This window comes from Salmo trutta, chromosome 19, assembly GCF_901001165.1.
Source record: "Salmo trutta chromosome 19, fSalTru1.1, whole genome shotgun sequence".
In the NCBI taxonomy this organism is placed as follows: domain Eukaryota; kingdom Metazoa; phylum Chordata; class Actinopteri; order Salmoniformes; family Salmonidae; genus Salmo; species Salmo trutta.
Genome location: NC_042975.1, coordinates 52,615,415 through 52,635,969, shown reverse-complemented (window position 1 = coordinate 52,635,969; position 20,555 = coordinate 52,615,415). Strand labels below are relative to the sequence as shown.

Below are 20,555 nucleotides of genomic sequence, written 5' to 3'. Positions count from 1 at the left end.
AACTACGCTGCAAGTGTTTTCCTTCCATTAGCGTTGTTTTTAGCCTGCTACATCAGACTAGAAGCATCAAAACTGAGGCAGAAATCAAAAGCAGCGAGAGCTCGCATCACTGACTTGATGCTTCTGCATACGGAATAGCGTGTCACATTGAAACGCACCCACTGTAATGAACTGTGGCTAATAGGCATGGGAAAAACCAACATGCAAAACTTGCAGTATAATTACCATTACCATTGGCAAAACCTTCCTGATAGGATGAACCAAGAGCTATGACTAAATGTTCTAGTGATTTGACTCTCTGGTCTTTAATTCCATTTCTCTCTTTATTACTTCCAGTTCTCCAGGGGAACAGGTCTAACCCCGACAGGTCTGACCCCCCCGTCCCAGAGTTTACCCCCCATACGAAGGCTCCTGCTTCGCCAGCTCAGGGGAACCTGCCTCAGAGCAGGTCAGCTATATCACATCAACCACGACCCACCATCTTCTCTCAAAAACCAGAGTCGATTACTGTGTGTGTGTGTGTGTGTGTGTGTGTAGCCAAGTCATGCAGTTCAGGGGAGCTGTGCTGTACTGTGAGTCTGGACCAGCCATCAACAGAAAGGAGGACCTGCTTCCTACCTGCAACCCCCAGCCCTGACACCTCACTGGACTGGAGTGAGGACATCTCACTGTAAGACAGCCAGCTATAGCCCAGCCAGCCGCTGGCAGTCACACACATACGACCCGATTTATAGATGTGAATTATTGATATTATACAACAACAATATTTCTACAATAATAGTTCAACAATGATTTTACCATCAAGTGAAAACTCTAAATGGCATGCACTCATATTGTTTGACACTGTTATGTCTACTGTGAGTCTAACATATACAATCTTTGATTATCTGTGATTGTGTTTTTCAGGGATCTGGCTCCAGAAACCAAAGAGCTGAGAGTGAGAATGCTGGAAAAGACCACCAAGGGGGAACGTAAGGCTCCTCTCAATTAGATACTTATTATTAACAGTCATAGATTAATGAGACATTTTGGGGAACCTGCCTCAGAGCCGGTCAGCTATATCACATCAACCACGACCCACCATCTTCTCTCAAAAACCAGAGTCGATTAGTGTGTGTGTGTGTGTGTGTGTGTGTGTGTGTGTGTGTGTGTGTGTGTGTGTGTGTGTAGCCAAGTCATGCCGTTCAGGGAGCTGTGCTGTACTGTGAGTCTGGACCAGCCGTAAGGCTATAGACCCTCTAGATCAGTGGTTCCCAAACTTTTTATAGTCCCGTACCCCTTCATACATTCAACCTCTAGCGCCAGGGTCAGCGCACTCTGAAATGTTTTTTTTGTTGTTGCCATCATTGTAAGCCCGCCACACACACTATACGATAAATTTATTAAACATAAGAATGAGTGTGTCACAACCCGCCTCGTGGGAAGTGACAAAGAGCTCTTATAGGACCAGGGCACAAATAATAATATAATAATAATCAATAATTTTGCTCTTTATTTAACCATCTTACATATAAAACCTTACTTGTTCATCCAAAATGGTGAATAACTCACCACAGGTTAATGAGAAGGGTGTGCTTGAAAGGATGCACATAACTCTGCAATGTTGGGTTGTATTGGAGAGAGTCTCAGTCTTCAATCATTTTCCACACACAGTCTGTGCCTGTATTTCGTTTTCATGCTAGTGAAGGCCGAGAATCCACTCTCACATAGGTATGTGGTTGCAAAGGGCATCAGTGTCTTAACAGTGCAATTTGCCAAGGCAGGATACCCTGAGCGCAGCCCAATCCAGAAATCTGACAGTAGCTTCTGATTAAATTAAATTTTCACAGAACCGCTTGTTGCAATTTTGATGAGGCTCTCTTGTTCAGATATCGGTAAGTGGACTGGAGGCAGGGAATGAAAGGGATAACGAATACAGTTGTTTGTGTCATCTGTTTCGGGAAAGTACCTGCGTAATTGCGCACCCAACTCAGGTGCTTCGCTATATCACATTTGACATTGTCCGTAAGCTTGAGTTCATTTGCACACAAAAAATTATACAATGATGGTAAGACCTGTGTGTTGTCCTTGTTAATGCAGACAGAGAGGAGCGCCAACTTCTTAATCATAGCCTCAATTTTGTCCCGCACATTGAATATAGTTGTGGAGAGTCACTGTAATCCTAGAATCAGATCATTCAGGCGGGAAAAAACATCACCCAGAAAGGCCAGTCGTGTGAGAAACTCGTCATCATGCAAGTGGTCAGACAAGTGAAAATGATGGTCAGTAAAGAAAACTTTTAGCTCGTCTCTCAATTCAAAAAAGTGTCAATACTTTGCCCCTTGATAACCAGCGCACTTCTGTATGTTGTAAAAGCGTTACATGGTCGCTGCCCATATCATTGCATAGTGCAGAAAATACACGAGAGTTCAGGGGCCTTGCTTTAACAAAGTTAACCATTTTCAGTGTAGTGTCCAAAACGTCTTTCAAGCTGTCAGCAAGAGCTGCCAAGGGAATGGTGGATGCTGCAGTGTACTCAAGTAGCTTCGGGAGCAACTGCTTGCGTGCGCGTTACCACTCCACTATGTCTCCCTGTGATGGCTTTTGCACCATCAGTACAGATACCAACACATCTTGACCACCAAAGTCCATTTGATGTCACAAAGCTGTCCAGTATTTAAAAAAATACCCTCTCCTGTTGGCCTGGTTTCCGGTGGTTTGCAGAAGAGGATGTCTTCCTCTTCTGCAAACCACTGGAAACGGACATACACCAGGAGCTGTGCCAGGCCTGCCACGTCTGTTGACTCAGCCAGCTGTAACGCATAGAATTCTCTGGCTTGTATGTGAAGCAGTAATTGTTTCAAAACATCTCCTGCCATGTCACTGATGCGTCGTGAAACGGTGTGGTATGATGATAGCATTGTCTGTATTGTTTTTTTGGCCACTCGGTAGCTCACCATATATGACGCTTCTAGCCCCTTCTTATTAATGGTATCTGTTGCGTCTTTAGAAGGACTGTGGCTCAGTTGGTAGAGCATGGTGTGTGCAACGCCAGGGTTGTGGCTTCGATTCCCACGGGGGGCCAGTACAAAAAAATTAAAATGCATGAAATGAAATGTATGCATTCACTACTGTAAGTCGCTCTGGATAAGAGCGTCTGCTAAATGACTCAAATGTAAATAAGGCGAGACCCAAATGCAGACACAGGAAGCAGATGGTTGATCTCTGATATTTATTAATCCAAGGGGTAGGTAAAAGGTAGGTTGGGGACAGACAAGAGTTCAATAACCAGATCCGAGTCCAAACAGTACAAGGGGATAGGCAGGTTTGAAAACAGAACAGGCAGGCGGGTTCAGAGTCAGGACAGGCAAGGGTCGAAACCAGGAGGACTAGAACCAAAAGAGACTGGGGGGAAAAAAATAGGAGCAAGGAAAACTGCTGGTTGACTTAGCAAACAAGATGAACTGGCACAGAGAGACAGGAAACACAGGGATAAATACACCGGGGCTAATAAGCGACACCTGGAGGGGGTGGAGACAATCACAAGGACAGGTGAAACAGATCAGGGTGTGACAGTCTTAATTCTCGCTCCAAAAACTCCTGTGGCTTTTTTTTTCCAAATTTTGTTTTGTTTCTAAATGTCTGTGAAAGAGTAAAGGTTTCCCGCGAGAGAGTACCGGGTAATGTGATTGGATGTTAATTATTTGACTAGCCTACCTGTATTTGACATTGTGTTGTTATTTCACTGAGCACTGGATGGTTTAATTTTATTTTGGTCAGTGAAACGAGGCTATTCAGGCAAGAAAAAAACTTCACCCAAATGTATAGCCCTGTTAAAAAAATTGTTTTTAATGTGAATCACATTTTTATTTGGCGTACCCCCGACGGCATTGCGCGTACCTCTGGCATGTCTACCTACAGGTTATGGTAAGACTTTTTCATGAGCACAATTCCTGCCTGCATTATAAGCCAAAACTTGTGCCCGAACTTTTGATTTTTTGGGAGATTTGTCCAAGAGAATCCTTTGTGATTCCTAGAAGTAGGGCTGTCGCCCTAGTTTGGGATTTCCGATACTATAAAGACTATATTCAAACCATTTGTCAAATGTCATGTTATACTCTAAGTAAGCAAAACACTGTGATGTTGTCTTCTCTGTATTTCTATGCTTAGTCTTTCTCTTTTGGCAGAATTCTTGTCTGGCTTTGCCTCGCTACCCTTGGACCTCGCCCGCAGAGCTCCTACTGGTCAGCATGTGCTGTCAGTCAGCCCAGGGCACGGCCTGGCACCCAATGCTACGGTCACCTTTGAGGTGAATGGCATGTGATAGGTGGAATGCTGTTCCAAAATGTGTAGATAATTAGTTGGTGTGTTACAACATAGATGACATAGAAATACAATTACAGAACATTGACTTGAATGGAGAGTGTTCTCTCTTATCATATCAATGTATTGTGGAGCACTCCACATGATAATCCTAGAGGGTATAACATAATACATAACAATACTTCATACACAGTCCATAACATTTATGGTAATTTGGGTCCCTCTCCACCTGTAGCTGGTGTACCTGGAGGTAGTGGACCCCCTTGGAGCTCACCACACCACGCCCCTCCGCACCTCCATCACCCCGACCAAGAAGGTGGATGTGGACCGAACCATCATGCCAGACGGCACCATCGTCACCACCGTTACCACCATACAGTCACGACCCAGACTGGGAAAACTAGGTACAATAGGTCTGGGTGAGTTAGCATATGGAGGGGCTGGAGAGTGGACTGTAGCTAATGATAATGGCAAATATGATATTGATTTCTTGATAGTACTGATTCTATGAAAAAAAAGAGGATTGCAACCCTGCACGCCAATCCTTCATTTTACTATACTCTATTGCAGTGGTGGAAAAAGTACTCAATTGTCATACTTGAGTAAAAGTAAAGATACATTAATAGAAAATGACTCAAGTGAAAGTCGCCCAGTAAAATACTTCTTGAGTAAAAGTCTAAAAGTATTTGGTTTTAAATATACTTAACTATCAAAATTAAATGCAATTTCTCAAATGTACTTAAGTATCAAAAGTAAAAGTATAAACCATTTCAAATTCCATATATGAGGCAAACCAGACGGCACAAATGTATATTTGTATTTTTATTGACGAATAGCCAGGGGCACTCTCCAACACTCAGACATGATTTAGTGAGTCCACCAGATCAGAGGCAGTAGGGATGTTCTCTTGATAAGTGTGTGAAGTTGACCATTTTCCTGTCAAAATGTAATGAGTACTTTTTGGGTGTCAGGGAAAATGTAAGGAGTAAAAAGTAGATTATTTTCTTTAGGAATGTAGTGAAGTAAAAGTTAACAAAAATATAAGTAGTAAAGTACAGATACCCCAAAAAATGACTTAAGTACTTTAAAGTATTTTTACTTAAGTACTTTACACCACTGCTCTATTGCAGTGGTCACCAACCTTTTCTGAGTCAAGATCACTTTCTGAGTCAAAATGCAAGCCGAGATCTACCACTCAGAATGTACGCCTATGCAACATTAACCTCTAAACATATGGAATAGGGAGAATGTGTATTTTATGGCTTATAAAAGTGTTGAACAAAGCGTTGACAGTGCTGAATAAACTAAATCATAAATCTACTCATAAAAACATCCGCTCTTTGCTGTATTCATTGAGTCGCTCTCTAGTCATGGTTTTTAAATCTCACAGTATCAACTTTGCTGTGCGTTTGAGGCTTCTTTTTACAGTCTATGGCTTGAGGAAATCTGATTGGCCAGCGGTAGGCCTATAGGTGCACTTGATTTGCTCTCTGGGCCTGCCGGGTAGGTGGAGTTCTACCTTCAGACACATGACATGGTTCAAAATGGGAACACTTTTCCTTCCCGGTGCTAGGGCTGCTGAATCAAGTGCACCTACCGCCATCAGCACGAGACAAAAAAAAAGGCTTTATCATTGGGTTTTTTATCAAAAAGTTTGGTGATCGACTAGGAATGCGTTGGAGATCGACGAGTTGGTGACCACTGCTCTGTTGCTTCTATTGACCCTCACATCCTCTGTCTCTGCGTTTACTCAGGTGACTCTCCCTCGCGGTCCCCGTCCAAAGTGGAGGTGACAGAGAAAGGGACCATGTTCCTCACCGATGGCTGCCATAGCAGGACCAGCTCCAGCCCGACTCTAAGCAGTGAGTTATGTTCCTCCATCGTTTCATAGCCTGGTCTCAGATCTGTTTGTGCTGTCTTGCCAACTCCTATGATCATTGTTACAGCCATAGTCATTATTATCACAAACAAATCTGGGGCCAGGCTAATGGCTCCACACCCCTCAACACTTACTTCCACAGATATTTATTCTAGTATTTTTCAACATGATACATCCAGTGGGTCCTCATTTAGTAGTTGTGTCACGTTATGGTGCACTACAGAGCTTGCCGTTAATGCTCATTCAAGGCACCAGAGGGCATCTTTGAGCACATCTACTCCAGCCTGAGTTAAATAAATACTGAGGTGAGCACTAGTGGTGCGTGGGTCAGCTGTTTGTTCACCCGCACCCGCAATTACTAATAACCCATCTGCAACACCCGACTATATGTGAAAATCTGAGGCCCGCACCCGACCCTAACCCTCAAATATAGAAAACGAAACGTGCTGTAGGCTACAGTTAGAGACGGCAGAAAGATTTCTTGACAAGTGGTGCAGGATTTTCTGTTGTTGCCTAATTTATATATGTTTGTGCTTATAATTTCCAGCATTTTGGTAGGCTATTTGTTAATCAACTTGTCTATAATTAGATACATGCAGCTTCTCTTCTGTCATTATATGTTGCCCTAGAAGACTTCAGAAACCCTTGCTCACCAGAATAATGTCATAAATGATCAAATGAATGCTTCAATCTAGTTGACATCAGTAAAGTTTTCTCTGTCATCTCTGTTTCTTTCATGGTGCAAAGATGTGGTAAGGAAATAGAAAGCTGTGAAAACGATCCAACATGTTTCTGATGAGATTTCAGTTTGCATATATTATGTGGTTGAAATACTATCAGCTTTTATGACGCAGACGGTCCCTAACTGCGCATTCACATTCTCTCAAGCTTAAATGCATAATGAAATAAATCATATTTCCCCACTCTTGTTCCCGAGTGAAAATGTACAATTTGTGTATTATTTTACTGCAAGAAATGCTTAATTCTGCAGGAGTTAATATTAAGACTATGCGAGTGGTTATAGACCTACAGTCAGTGTAATAATGAAAACATAAATTGGATTGATGTTCTCGGGGTGATGAGAGGTGTTGGGTTTGCGCCAGACATAGCGTTTTCCTTGATGGCCATAAAGCTCAATTTTAGTCTTATCTAACCAGAGTACCTTCTTCCATATGTTTGGGGAGTCTCCCACATGCCTTTTGGCGAACACCAAATGTTTTTTTTCTGGCCACTCTTCCTAAGCCCAGCTCTGTGGAGTGTACGGCTTAAAGTGGTCCGATGGACAGATACTCCAATCTCCGCTGTGGAGCTATGCAGCTCCTTCAGGGTTATTTTTGGTCTCTTTGTTGCCTCTCTGATTAATGCCCTCCTTGCCTGGTCTGTGAGTTTTGGTGGGCGGCCCTCTCTTGGCAGGTTTGTTGTGATGCCATATTCTTTCCATTTGTCAATAATGGATTTAATGGTGCTTCGTGGGATGTTCAAAGTTTCTGATATTTTTTTATAACCCAACCCTGATCTGTACTTATCCACAACTTTGTCCCTGACCTGTTTTGAGAGCTCCTTGCTCTTCATGGTGCCCCTTGCTTAGTGGTGTTGCAGACTCTGGGGCCTTTCAGAACAGGTGTGTGTGTGTGTGTGTGTGTGTGTGTGTGTGTGTGTGTGTGTGTGTGTGTGTATATACTGAGCTCATGTGACACTTAGATTGCACACAGGTGGACTTTATTTAACTAATTATGTGACTTCTGAAGGTAATTGTTTGCACCAGATCTTATTGAGGGGTGTCATAGCAAAGGGGGTGAATACATATGCACGCAGCACTTTTCCGTTTATAATTGTGTGAAACAAGTAATTTTTTAAATTTCACTTCACCAATTTGGACTATTTTGTGTATGACCATTACATGAAATCCAAATGAAAATCCATTTAAATTACAGGATGTAATGCAACAAAATAGGAAAAATTCCAAGGGGGGATGAATACTTTTGCAAGGCAATGTATACAGGGTATTGTTAGAAAATGTAATATTTTGGAAGTTTGGAACAGTGCTGAAGTTGTCTATCAACTGTTAAAATTGAGCACAACAGAACCAGTTAAAACTGAAGTATCTGACCATCAATGAATTCAAGAAAAAGGCATCCATTGTTTAACACATCAGCCGCATATCATCAGGTAGGCCTATGTGCACTTGTAAAAAATGATTTGTGTTGACTGGGCATGGTAATAATATAAGAGCAGCTGCTAGGCTAAATTAACTAACTAGGCATGCATAGCTCACCACATGATCCTCAAACCAAAGACTGGCCAAACTCGTGTTTCTAAAAGTAAATTCAAAAAGGCACTGTAGATTGACTGTATAGCCTAATTTTACATTTCATTATTATTTAATTCTAAGTAATTATTTTTTTTACATTTCATTTTATACAGCCAAAATGCTAAATGTATAGACATGTTGTTGAAATGCTGTTGTTAATGTACGCTGATGAAATGCTGCGCGCTCCTACCAGCCTGTAGCATGTAATAAATGCTTTACAATAGATTTCTTTAATGGCAGGCTAGCCTTGAAATAATAATAATAATAATGTAGCCTAAATAATTAATTTTAATTCCTTCTTGTCTACCTGGCTTGCTCCTGACTGATTTAGTGCTAGAATGCTGTTTAATAGACTGTTGAAATGTCTAAAGTCAAATGATAGTGACAGAATCACACATTAGGCTACTTCCCAAGCAAAGTAATTTCTTTGTCGCCTATAGAAGGTTGTAGCGCAGCCTCTGAATATCATAGAAACAAACCCAAGATATCCCATATGCATCAGTCACGTCTTTCCCTGCCATTTTACAGCTTGAGGTAGTAAAACTGAAAGCGCGAACCATCGCATTTAACCATGGAAAGAGGTCAGGGAATATGGCTGAATATAAACAGTGTAGTTATTCCCTCCACAAGGCAGTGAAACAAGCGAAATGTCGGTACAGGGACAAGGTGGAGTAACAATTCAACGGCTCAGACACGAGACGTATGTGGCAGGGTCTACAGGAAATCACGGACTACAAAAAGATCAGCCACGTCACGGACACCGACGTCTTGCTTCCAGACAAACTTTGCCCGCTTTGAGGATAATACAGTGCCACCGTCGCGGCTCGCTAACAAGGACTGAGCACGTGAGGCCAAAGTGAGTAAAACATTTAAACGTGTTAACCCTCGCAAGGCTACTGGCCCAGACGGCATCCCTAACCGCGTCCTCAGAGCATGCGCAGACCAGCTGGTCTAGAATTTTTTTTTTTCTGAGGTCTTGGCTGATTTCTTTTGATTTTCCCATGATGTCAAGCAAAGAGGCACTGAGTTTGAAGGTAGGCCTTGAAATACATCCACAGGTACACATCCAATTGACACAAATGTCAATTAGCCTATCAGAAGCTTCTAAAGCTATGACATCATTTTCTGCAATTTTCCAAGGACAGTCAATGTAGTGTATGTAAACTTCTGACCCACTGGAATTGTGATACAGTGAATTATTAGTGAAATAATCTGTCTGTAAACAATTGTTGGAAAAATTACTTGTCATGCATCAAGTACACGTCCTAACCGACTTGCCAAAACTATAGTTTGTTAACAAGAAATTTGTGGAGTGGTTGAAAAACGAGCTTTAATGACTCCAACCTAAGTGTATGTAAACTTCAGACTTCAACTGTATTTAAGGAGTGCATGGAGACTAGGGTTGAATAGCAGGAACCAGGTTACTGAGATTTACCACCCAAACCCACTCCCTTTTCCAGGAATAAATAACTGCGAGAAACCAGGAAATTGTAATACATTATTTATATGATGAACAACATGACGTAAAATGGAACTGTTAAATTATGCGATGTCTTAAACTGGCTTTTCTACGGCCTCTCTGCCCCCTGCATGATCAGTCATCAACGCTCAGTGTGGGGACAGACAGCTCATCTCAGTATGGAGCGCAGTTCACATTGCATGTAGACCTATAATGTCATCATGGTAACATTTTTGTTCTTGTGACAGGTAGACCTACATTTGCTGCAGCATAGCTTATTCTACAGTAATATAAATACTGAATGTGTGTGAAATTTACACATCTCCATCTGTCACCTTATTTTTTTTATAGTAAAGATAAAAACAGCTTTAAAATAGCTTGAATATCGTTGCTTTTTTTTTTTTAAATCAAGCTGTTTCTCGCAGTCTTTCTCCATCAATTCTATTAATATTGCATCCAAATAGATAATCCTGTTAAGATTTCTATACAGTACCTGTTAAAGTTTGGACACACCTACTCATTCAAGGGTTTTTCTTTATTTTTACTATTTTCTACATTTTAGAATAATAGTGAAGACATCAAAACTATGAAATAACCCATATGGAATCATGTAGTAACCAAAAAAGTGTTGAACAAATCAAAATATATTTTAGATTCTTCAAAGTAGCTACCCTTTGTCTTGAGGACAGCTTTGCACACTCTTGGCATTCTCTCATCCAGCTTCATGAGGAATGCTTTTCCAACAGTCTTGAAAGAGTTCCCACATATGCTGAGCACTTGTTGGCTGATTTTCCTTCACTCTACGGTCCAACTCATCCCAAGCCATCTCAATTGGGTTGAGGTCCCCTAACTCCACCTGGTATAGAGGTCCTGGATGGCAGAGAGCTTGGCCCCAGTGATGTACTGGGCCGTACGCACTACCCTCTAGCGATTTGTGGTCGGATGCCAAGCATTTGCCATACCAAGCGGTGATGCAGCCAGTCAAGATGCTGAAAAGGGTGCAGCTGTAGAGCTATTTGAGGATCTGAGGGCCCATTCCAAATCTTTTCAGCCTCCTGAGTGGGAAGAGGCATTGTCGTGCCCTCTTTATAACTGTGTTGGTGTGCTTGGACCAGGATAGATCCTTAGTGATGTGGACACTGAAGAACTTGGCAGCTTCATTAAATAGTACCCGCAAAATACCAGTCTCAACATCAACAGTGAAGAGGCAACTCCGGGATGCTGGCCGGGATGCTGCAACTCTGCCTAGAAGGCCAGCATCCCAAGTCGCCTCTTCACTGTTGACGTTGAGACTGGTGTTTTTTCAGGTACTATTTAATGAAGCTGCCAGTTGAGGACTTGTCTGTTTCTCAAACTAGACTCTCTAATGTGCTTGTCCTCTTACTCACTTTTGTACCAGGGCCTCCCACTCCTCTTTCTATTCTGGTTAGAGCCAGTTTGGCTGTTCTGTGAAGGGAGTAGTACCCAGCGTTGTACAAGATCTTCAGTTTCTTGGCAATTTCTCACATGGAATAGCCTTCATTTCTCAAAACAAGAATAGACTGACGAGTTTCAGAAGAAAGTTCTTTGTTTCTGGCCATTTTGAGCCTGTAATTGAGCCCACAAATGCTGACGCTCCAGATACTCAACTAGTCCAAAGGCTATTTCTTTTGCTTCTTTAATCAGCACAACAGTTTTCAGCTGTGCTAACATAATTGCAAAAGGGTTTTCTAGTGATCAATTAGCCTTTTAAAATTATAAACTTGGATTGGCTAACACAACGTGCCATTGGGACACGAGTGATGGTTGCTGATAATGGGCCTCTGTATGCCTATGTAGATATTCCATAAAGAATCTGCAGTTTCCAACTACAATAGTCATTTACAACATTAACAATGTCTACACTGTATTTCTGATCAATTTCATGATTTAATGAACAAAAAATTAGATTTTCTTTAAAAAACAAGGACATTTCTAAGTGACCCCAAACTTTTGAACGGTAGTGTATTTTTTTCTTTAGGTTTTGGAGTTTGAAAATGTACTGGCCCAAGCGGGCCATATGAAAGCTTGGTTAACTGGCCAGGTTAGCTCTGCCGTACTGGGCAAGCGGGCAGCCCTGAATGTCATGTACCAAAGGATTTTTCACACTAATGTAAAGTGTGAAAAACAATAATACTGTTTGGGTTTGCCTGGCTGAGTTAGGCTACTTGCAATTCGTGCCAACCTTTTCATTATGCGACTGGGGTGGAAACAAGCAAGATGGCCTGAAGCAATACATGGTGCAGAGTTTGCAGTTCTACCTTACTTGTGCTACACTCGGCATCTTCAAGATGGTCAGGAATAAAGGGAACCAACGACAAAGTTAGCTTTATGCTGCAAAATAGCCTACTAAATAGGCCAAGCCTAAACAAATAAATTACACTGACAAACAAACAATTTCAAAGATTTGAGTTACAGTTCATATAAGCAAATCAGTATATTGAAATAAATAAATTAGGCCCTAATCTATGGATTTCACATGACCTAAGAATACAGATATGAAGCTGTTGGTCAAAGATACCTTTTTTTTTTTTTTTTTAAGTAGGGGCGTGGATCAGAAAACCAGTCAATATCTGGTATAACTAACATTTGCCTCATGCAGCGCCACACATCTCCTTTGCATAGAGTTGATCAGGATGTTGATTGTGGAATGTTGTCCCACACCCCTTCAATGGCTGTGTGAAGTTGCTAGATATTAACGGGAACTGGAACACGCTGTCATACACGTTGATCCAGAGCATCCCAAACATGCTCAATGGGTGACATGTCGGAGTATTGTCACGAACCGGCTTGAAGTCCGTAACAAGAGGAGACAACGTGGAGATTAGGAATAACAAAAATATATTTATTAACTGAAGTTAAGTAAATACAATTAACAATGGTGTGTGTAAGTGAGTGGTTGCATGCATAAATGTGATAACGAGGGGTGTTGAAATGTGCCAAAGCAAACAAACAAAACGGCCACAAAAATGCCACAACCAAAATCTAACAGTGTGGTCTGCAGGGAGAGAGTCTCCTCAATGAATGGGGAAGAGTTGTATTTATCCCAGGACACACCCGAGTCCAGGTGTGTCCCATGTCGCTGACGACCCTCCCAGCTCCGCCCACCGACATCCTGTTAAGGAAAACAAGAGCAAAGAGAAAGAATTCGGCAGACAGAGTGGGAGGGTTGTCACAGTATTCAGGCCATGGAAGAATTGGGACATTTTCAGCTTCCAGGAATTGTGTACAAATCCTTGAGACATTATCATGCTGAAACATTAGAAGATGGAGGCAGATGAATGGCACGGCAATGGGTCTTAGGATCTCGTCACAGTATCTCTGTGCAATCAAATTGCCATAGATAAAATGCAATTGTGTTCAATGTCCATAGCTTATGCCTGCCCATACCATAACCCCACCGCCACCATGTGGCACTCTGTTCATGTTGCCATCAGCAAACCGCTTGCCACACAACGCCATACACTCTGTCTGCCATCTGTCCGGTATAGTTGAAACCGGTATTCATCCGTGAAGAGCACACTTCTCCAGTGTGCCAGTGGCCATCGAAGGTTAGCATTTTCCGGCTGAAGTCGATTACGACGCCAAACTGCAGTCAGCTCTAGACCATGGTGAGGATGATGAGCACGCAGATGAGCTTCCCTGAGACGATTTCTGACAGTTTTGCAGAAATTCTTCGGTTGTGCAAACCCACAGATTCATCAGCTGTCCAGGTGGCAGGTCTCAGACGATCCCGCAGGTGAAGAAGCTGGATGTGGAGGTCTTGGGCTTGTATAGTTACACGTGGTCAGCAGTTGTGGGACCGAGTGGACGTACTGCCAAATTCTCTAAAACGACGTTGGAGGCGGCTTATGGTAGAGAAATGAACATTCAATTCTCTGGTAACAGCTGTGTTGGACATTCCTGCAGTCAGCATGTCAACTGCATGCTCCCTCAACTTGAGACCTCTGTGGCAATGTGTTGTGTGACAAAACTGCACATTTTAGAGTGACCTTTATTTGCCCCAGTACAAGGTGCACCTGTGTAATGCTGTTTAATCAGCTTCTTGATATGCCACACCTGTCAGGTGGATGGATTATCTTGGCGAAGTAGAAATGCTCACTAACTGGTGTAAACAAATTTGTTAATAACATTTCTGGGATCTTTTATTTGAGCTCATTAAAAACATGTGACCAACACTTTACATGATAGGTTTATATTTTTGTTCAGTGTAATTGCCTAATACAGTGTGCATAAATGAGGCCCATACAGACGACTTGCCTGTCAGTCGTCTGAGGGAGAGAAAGCAAATCAGCATTCTAACTCCCCCTTGCGATGGTGTGACGCAATCTACCACGATCTGCCACAGTTTACCGCAAATGTGCTACGGCATAACCTCAACTTTTAGTTGAGGAACAACTGTGTATGACTAGTGTTTTGTGACTGTGTGTTTTGTGACTGTTTGTGTCTAGCTGATAGTCCGCTGTCCAATGGGCTGGACCCGGTGGCTGACACGGCTATAAGACAGCTGACAGAGAACGCCAGCAAGGTGTCCAAGAAGACTCCCACTAAACGGAGCACGCTCATCATCTCTGGCGTGTCAAAGGTTAGAAACAAACAGTGGTGTCCAAACCATAGAAATAGAATCTAGAGCAGCTAGCTGTTCTCTGCCAATCTCACAACACACTGCGCTGAAGGGTCTGGTGCTGAAGTAGCTAGGAATACATATATTGTGTACATACTGTATATACATATTTTTACATTTAGGTTTTGTAATCATGTAGGACATTAGGCTCAAATAGAAGTACTGTAATTTGGGCCTCAGTGCCTTGTTTCCTGTGTGTGAATTTAAATTAATTTAATACCTCAGGTCCCCATCTCGGAGGATGACTGTGGCCTGTCTTGTGGCTACGCTGCAGCCATGGATGCTGCCCTGCAGGGAGGAGGAGCCTCCAACTACTATGGGGCGGGGCAACATCAGGAAGCAGACGAGACCACGCCCTCGGATGTGTCTGAGCGGCCGTCTGTCGATGACGTGGAGTCAGAAACGGGCTCCACTGGGGCCCTGGAGACACGCAGCCTCAAAGACCATAAAGGTACCAGGCTGCCAGAGCCCTGGCTGGGCCTGCTCCAGACTAATTCTACAACATCTCTATGGAGAGATACTCTGGCTGTCCCGAGTACTTCTCTCTGGAAATGTACAGCATTTTATAGAATCAAGAAAATACGATAAGAGGAAATTGTGTTGTGGTTTGCATAATCTTATGAGCATAATTGGATATGGATGTAAATGTTTTGATATAAATTTATGGTATTTATGTAAACTGCAATATCAATATAGTATTTTCCAAATCACCGTAATAAACCATGATGTAACTCCTGTCTCTATTACGCTCTTCTAGTGGGCTTCCTCCGCAGCGGAACCAAGCTACTATTCCGTACAAGACACCGAAAGAAGGACCCGACCTTCAGCCAATCCCACGAGGACCTCTCCAACCTGGCCAGTGTCTCTGCCTCTTCTGCCTCTGGCACCATTGTGCGTAAGAAGTCCGGCAGCTTCTCCCGACGACTCATCAAGCGCTTCTCCTTCAAGTCGAAGTCGAAGGACAAAGCCAGTGCCACCAATGGAGGGCCGAGCACAGCAGACAACTGATAGACAACTGAATGGTGTAGCGGATGGCTAATAGCATTGCTACCGCCTTCCTGAGACCTAGAAGTAGGCTACTGTTGCCGTGGACCCAGAAATCGCCCTGGCTTTTCTGGGTCAATGGTATTGGGTTGGGTAGGATCGTAGGACTGCTTGAAATGGTTGGAAGATACTTAGCATTGGTCATCCTGTCCCACCATTTCTTCCTCTGTGTTCCCCATCAGAGGAGGAACCCAAATTTGCCACTTTTATCCAGTTTTTGCAGGCAGTACACGTACACCCCAGGTTGGTGGTTACCTATCCTGCATCTCTTACCTCTGATAGGACTCATTTTCCTCTGGATGAGAAACACACACGTCAGGGACAGATAGATGGATCCAGGCACTGTTTGCTTATTATTAAAGCCATTTATTTTCAGAAGTGGCCTCTGCTGCTCTGGTGGATGTAAAGGGGGATAACGAAAGTAGGAATAAACTTGAAGATGTTGCAATTCAACGCTAAAGGGGCAGTAGGTAGAGTGAGTGTGGCCTCTTCCAAATCAATTTATTTAAAAATATGATTTTCTTGGTTGCACTTTATTGGATTGTTTACAGCACTTGAAAGCTTCTTCTGATGTTAATTTTATTGGTATTTGTATTGTTTGCTCTCTGATTCACATGATTATCCTTCTGTCTCCCCCCCAAAATATTGGGTCACAGTTGGTGGTTTGCATTATGTAGGCCTAGTAGAGACATGACTATCTTTCTTTCCTGCTTAGTTGTAAATGTAATCTTAAATAACAAACTTAGTTGAAGAACAAATATCAACCCCTCGCATAGGTCTTCAGTTGGTGGTAATGTTGACATTCATAGTGGCTTATACATTATGTTTTAACAATGTTGTTCATAATTGTAAGTTGTACAAAAACCAAATGCAGGCATACTTATGTCTGTGTTTTGTATTTTGTTATTTTAGAAAGAGAAACCTTCAAGGCAAACTGTTATAAAAAAGGCAAACTGATTTAAATGATCAGCTTAGACCCTTTTTAATTTGTATCTACTAGGCAAGTTGAAATACCTCCATCGCATGAGTACTAACGTTACACATTCTCTGGGTCAGAATTATTGATGGAGGATATGCCATAAATATCGTTAATAGTTGAATGGTAAATTATATACAGATTGAGTCCTCTTAATATCAGGGAATTATCATGGTTGAGGTAATAAAAAAAGATGGTCAGATGGTTATCATGACTTTCTCCCCTGTAATGCAAGATTGTTGCTCCTTAATTCAAGTTGAGCTTTTAAGATGTCACAGTCCTCCAGGACATGCGTTGTCATGCACAGAACATAGGGTAGTGTAAAGATGTACATAAAAGTAGTTATCTTGTACAGTATTGGCATATGCGTTTTGTAAGACAATTATTTTGCCATCCTCTCAGAATTTGTATTGTGTATCCCTAAAGTTTATTTGATGTTATAGTAAGGGAATGTGGTGCAGTAGTAATAGACAAGTAAATATTGTTACTTCTGCCCCACCTCTACTCTTTAAGACAGACTCCCATAATCATCATCACATAGTATTGTTTGCCAAGCAAAGTCACACACAAAGTTTTCTTTATGAAATTGTCACTGAGGTTACATTAACTTTTTTGTTGGTTGAAACCCATAAACATTACTACTTGAATTTGCAGCTTGTCTGAAGACAATGTATAACAGCATACAGTGCCTTCAGAAAGTATTCACGCCTCTACAAATTGGGATTAAAATTGATTTAAATAGGGGAAAAAAATCTAAATTGTTCAAAGCTTAATAAAAAAATAAAACACTAATATATCTTCATTCGATAAGTATTCAACCCCCTGAGTCAATACATGTTAGAATCACCTTTGGTAGCGATTTACAGCTGTGAGTCTTTTGGGTTAAGTCTCTTAGGAGCTTTGCACATCTGGATTGTACAATATTTTCCCATTTATTATTTTTTAAACTCTTCAAGCTCTGTGAAGTTGGTTGTTGATCATTGCTAGACAGCCATTTTCAAGTGTTGCCATAGATTTCAAGCAGTTTTAAGTCAAAACTGTAACTAGGCCACTTAGGAACATTCAATGTCGTCTTGGTAAGCAACTCCAGTGTATATTTGGCCTTGTGTTTTAGGTTATTGTCCTGCTGAAAGGTGAATTTGTTTCCCAGTGTCTGTTGGAAAGCAGAATGAACCAGGTTTTCCTCAAGGATTTTCCCTGTGCTTAGCTCTATTCCGTTTCTTTTTATTGAAAAAATAAAATCCCTAGTCCTTGCCGATGACGAGCATATTCATAACATGATGCAGCCCCCACCATGCTTGAAAATATGAAGAGTGCTACTTAGTGATCTGTTTTGTTGGATTTGCCAAAAACATAATGCTTTGTGTTTAGGACAAAAAGTTAATTTCTTTGACACCTTTTGGGGAATTATTACTTTAGCGCCTGCAAACAGGATGCATGTTTTGGAATATTTGTATTCTGTCATTTAGGTTAGTATTGTGGAGTAACTACAACGTTGTAGTGCGCTAAGAACAAATTCTTATTTACAATGACGGCCGACTTGTAAAGCCCAAACCCTCCCCTATCCCGGACGACGCTGGGACAATTGTGCGCTGCCCTATGGGACTCAAGATCACGGGCGGTTGTGATACAGCCCGGGATTAGACCGCTGCACCACTCGGGAGGCCTGTAACAGTTTTAAAATCCCGATTGGCCACATGGTGAAATCCTTGAGAGGTTTCTTTCCTCTCCAGCAACTGAGTTAGGAAGGACGCATGTATCTTTGTAGTGACTGGATGTATTGATACACCATCCAAAGTGTAATTATTAACTTCGCCATGCTTACAGGGATATTCAGTGTCTGCTTTAAAAAAAAATTGTACCCATCTACCAATAGGTGCCCTTCATGCGATGCACTGAGGGACCTTACAATTATCTGTATGTGTGGGGTTAATTTAATTTATTACCCCTTTTTCTCCCCAATTTCGTGGTATCTAATTGGTAGTTACAGTCTTATACCATCGCTGCAACTCCCATACGGACTCGGGAGAGGCGAAGGTCGAGAGCCGTGCGTCCTCTGAAACACAACCCAGCCAAGCCGCACTGCTTCTTAACACAATGCCCGCTTAATCCAGAAGCCAGCCACACCAATGTGTCGGAGGAAACACCATACAGCTGGCGTCTGAAGTCAGCGTGCATTTTGCCCAGCCCGCCACAGGAGTCGCTAGTGCGTGATGGAACAAGAACATCCCTGCCGGCCAAACCCTCCCCTAACCCGGATGACGCTGGGCCAATTGTGCGCAGCCCCATGGGTCTCCGGTCGCGGCCGGCTGCGACAGAGCCTGGACTCGAATCAGGATCTCTAGTGGCACAGCTAGCACTGCGATGCAGTGCCTTAGACTACTGCGCCATTCGGTTGGCTGTGAGGTAAATGTTTACTCCTGAACGTATTTAGGTTTACCATATCAAAGGGGTTGAATACATATTGACTCAAAACATTTTAGAATTTTTTTATAAAATCTAAAGCTGAAACTAAATTCCACATTGACATTGTAGGGTATTGTGTGTAGATCAGTGGCAAATAATCTCAATATAATAAATGTTAAATTGAGGCTGTAACACAACAAAATTTGAAAAAAGTCAAGGGATGTGAATACTTTCTGAAGGAGCTATATGTTTTTTAGGGGTTCAAGCAATTTGGTGAAAAAACTCAAATTCCTGTGAGACGGTAAGCCACGCTGGTGCAACACTGTAGGATGGTGAAGGGCCATGCCAATTTCCCACATGGTGGCGCTAAAATAAACCATTGAAAATGGAAACTTTGAAAGCTCACGCCCCTCTGCCCGTGTGATGTAGCGTCATAAATTCGGTACATAGGTCCCTCTCCTCACAAGGAACAAGTTTGCGTTAAGGACCCATAAAAAAAAAAAATGTTTTAACTAACCCAAGCTAGACCACATCCTGTCGTTTCCAATGGGAACAAATGAATCAGTGGGCAGAACCAGCAAGAAGGGGCGAGCTAGATCCTTTCTATTTGAATCCTATAAAGTATGGTGTGATCATTTAAATGTTTAATTTATTTGAAATAAATTAATTTTTTAAAACACACTGATACTCATCATTTGTCACATCTCTAGTGTAGTGATGTGTTGTTTGAATGTCATACTGTATGTTGAACAATACTGAACATTATGTTGAATTGACCAACTTTAGGTTTCCTACCCAAAATACTTTCTCTACCTCCAAGACAATGGGTCGTAATAATGGCTCTAGACGCCTATGTGTGATACCATGTGATCTGGCAGGACTAGAAAAGTAATGCTCCCCTTTCTCTCATTCTCTTAACTCTGGACCCAAACGAGGAAGAAGCACCTCGAGCTCCAGCAGGCTGACGACAGGCCCTGGTCTTTGCCTTTAATGGCCAGAACTGCTAACTGATAAATTAGGGGGGAAAGTACCTTTTAGGGAATTGTACTTGTAATCCAGTACAAAAATTGGGACGGAGGTTCCCACGCACTAAACAGACTCAGAAGAAGACATAAGACTTAAAAGTGCTAGTGTAGCCTGAACGGTACACTTAAGCTAACCTTCAAGGAAAGAAGGAGAAGACTATTACAGCACATCCTCTGCAACTCAAGCAAGGAGCCAACAGAGAAAAGCATCAAGCATAAGGACACCAACGCCGCACCAAAGGAGCAACCTGAAGGAGGAACCCCAACTCAAGCAGAAAGGACATCTTCTTCCTTTGTTCTTCACATGCAGCCTGAACAATCACGAAGCCACAACAGACTATGATCACAGACTGAGAATAACATAATTTAATGTTCAGGATCTCAAGCCCTTCAATTCTTGTCTTTCATTCTATTTCCTAACTTTTCATGATCATTATCATTATGTTTGTAAATATTTAGATTAGTGTTATTAAATGGTGATTGTATAAATAAATCGTGTTTGTCTTGTTAT

General features: G+C 42.0%; 1 protein-coding gene across 2 annotated transcripts in view; it reads left to right on the top strand.

Moving 5' to 3' along the window:
* c2cd2l (c2cd2 like) overlaps positions 1–16,847 on the top strand; it is a 44,897-nt gene extending 28,050 nt beyond the window's left edge. Inside the window, exons 7-15 of one of the 2 annotated variants that reach the window (XM_029701708.1) lie at positions 337–448; positions 538–670; positions 907–971; positions 4,167–4,288; positions 4,538–4,706; positions 6,057–6,164; positions 14,421–14,554; positions 14,819–15,044; positions 15,351–16,847. In XM_029701708.1, the coding sequence (XP_029557568.1) occupies positions 337–448; positions 538–670; positions 907–971; positions 4,167–4,288; positions 4,538–4,706; positions 6,057–6,164; positions 14,421–14,554; positions 14,819–15,044; positions 15,351–15,601 (1,320 nt within the window). In that variant the 3' untranslated portion in view covers positions 15,602–16,847. Of the gene's footprint in view, positions 1–336; positions 449–537; positions 671–906; positions 972–4,166; positions 4,289–4,537; positions 4,722–6,056; positions 6,165–14,420; positions 14,555–14,818; positions 15,045–15,350 lie in introns of both variants that reach the window. The other variant, XM_029701707.1, reaches the window with a different exon arrangement.
* The last annotated feature ends 3,708 nt before the right edge of the window (positions 16,848–20,555 follow it).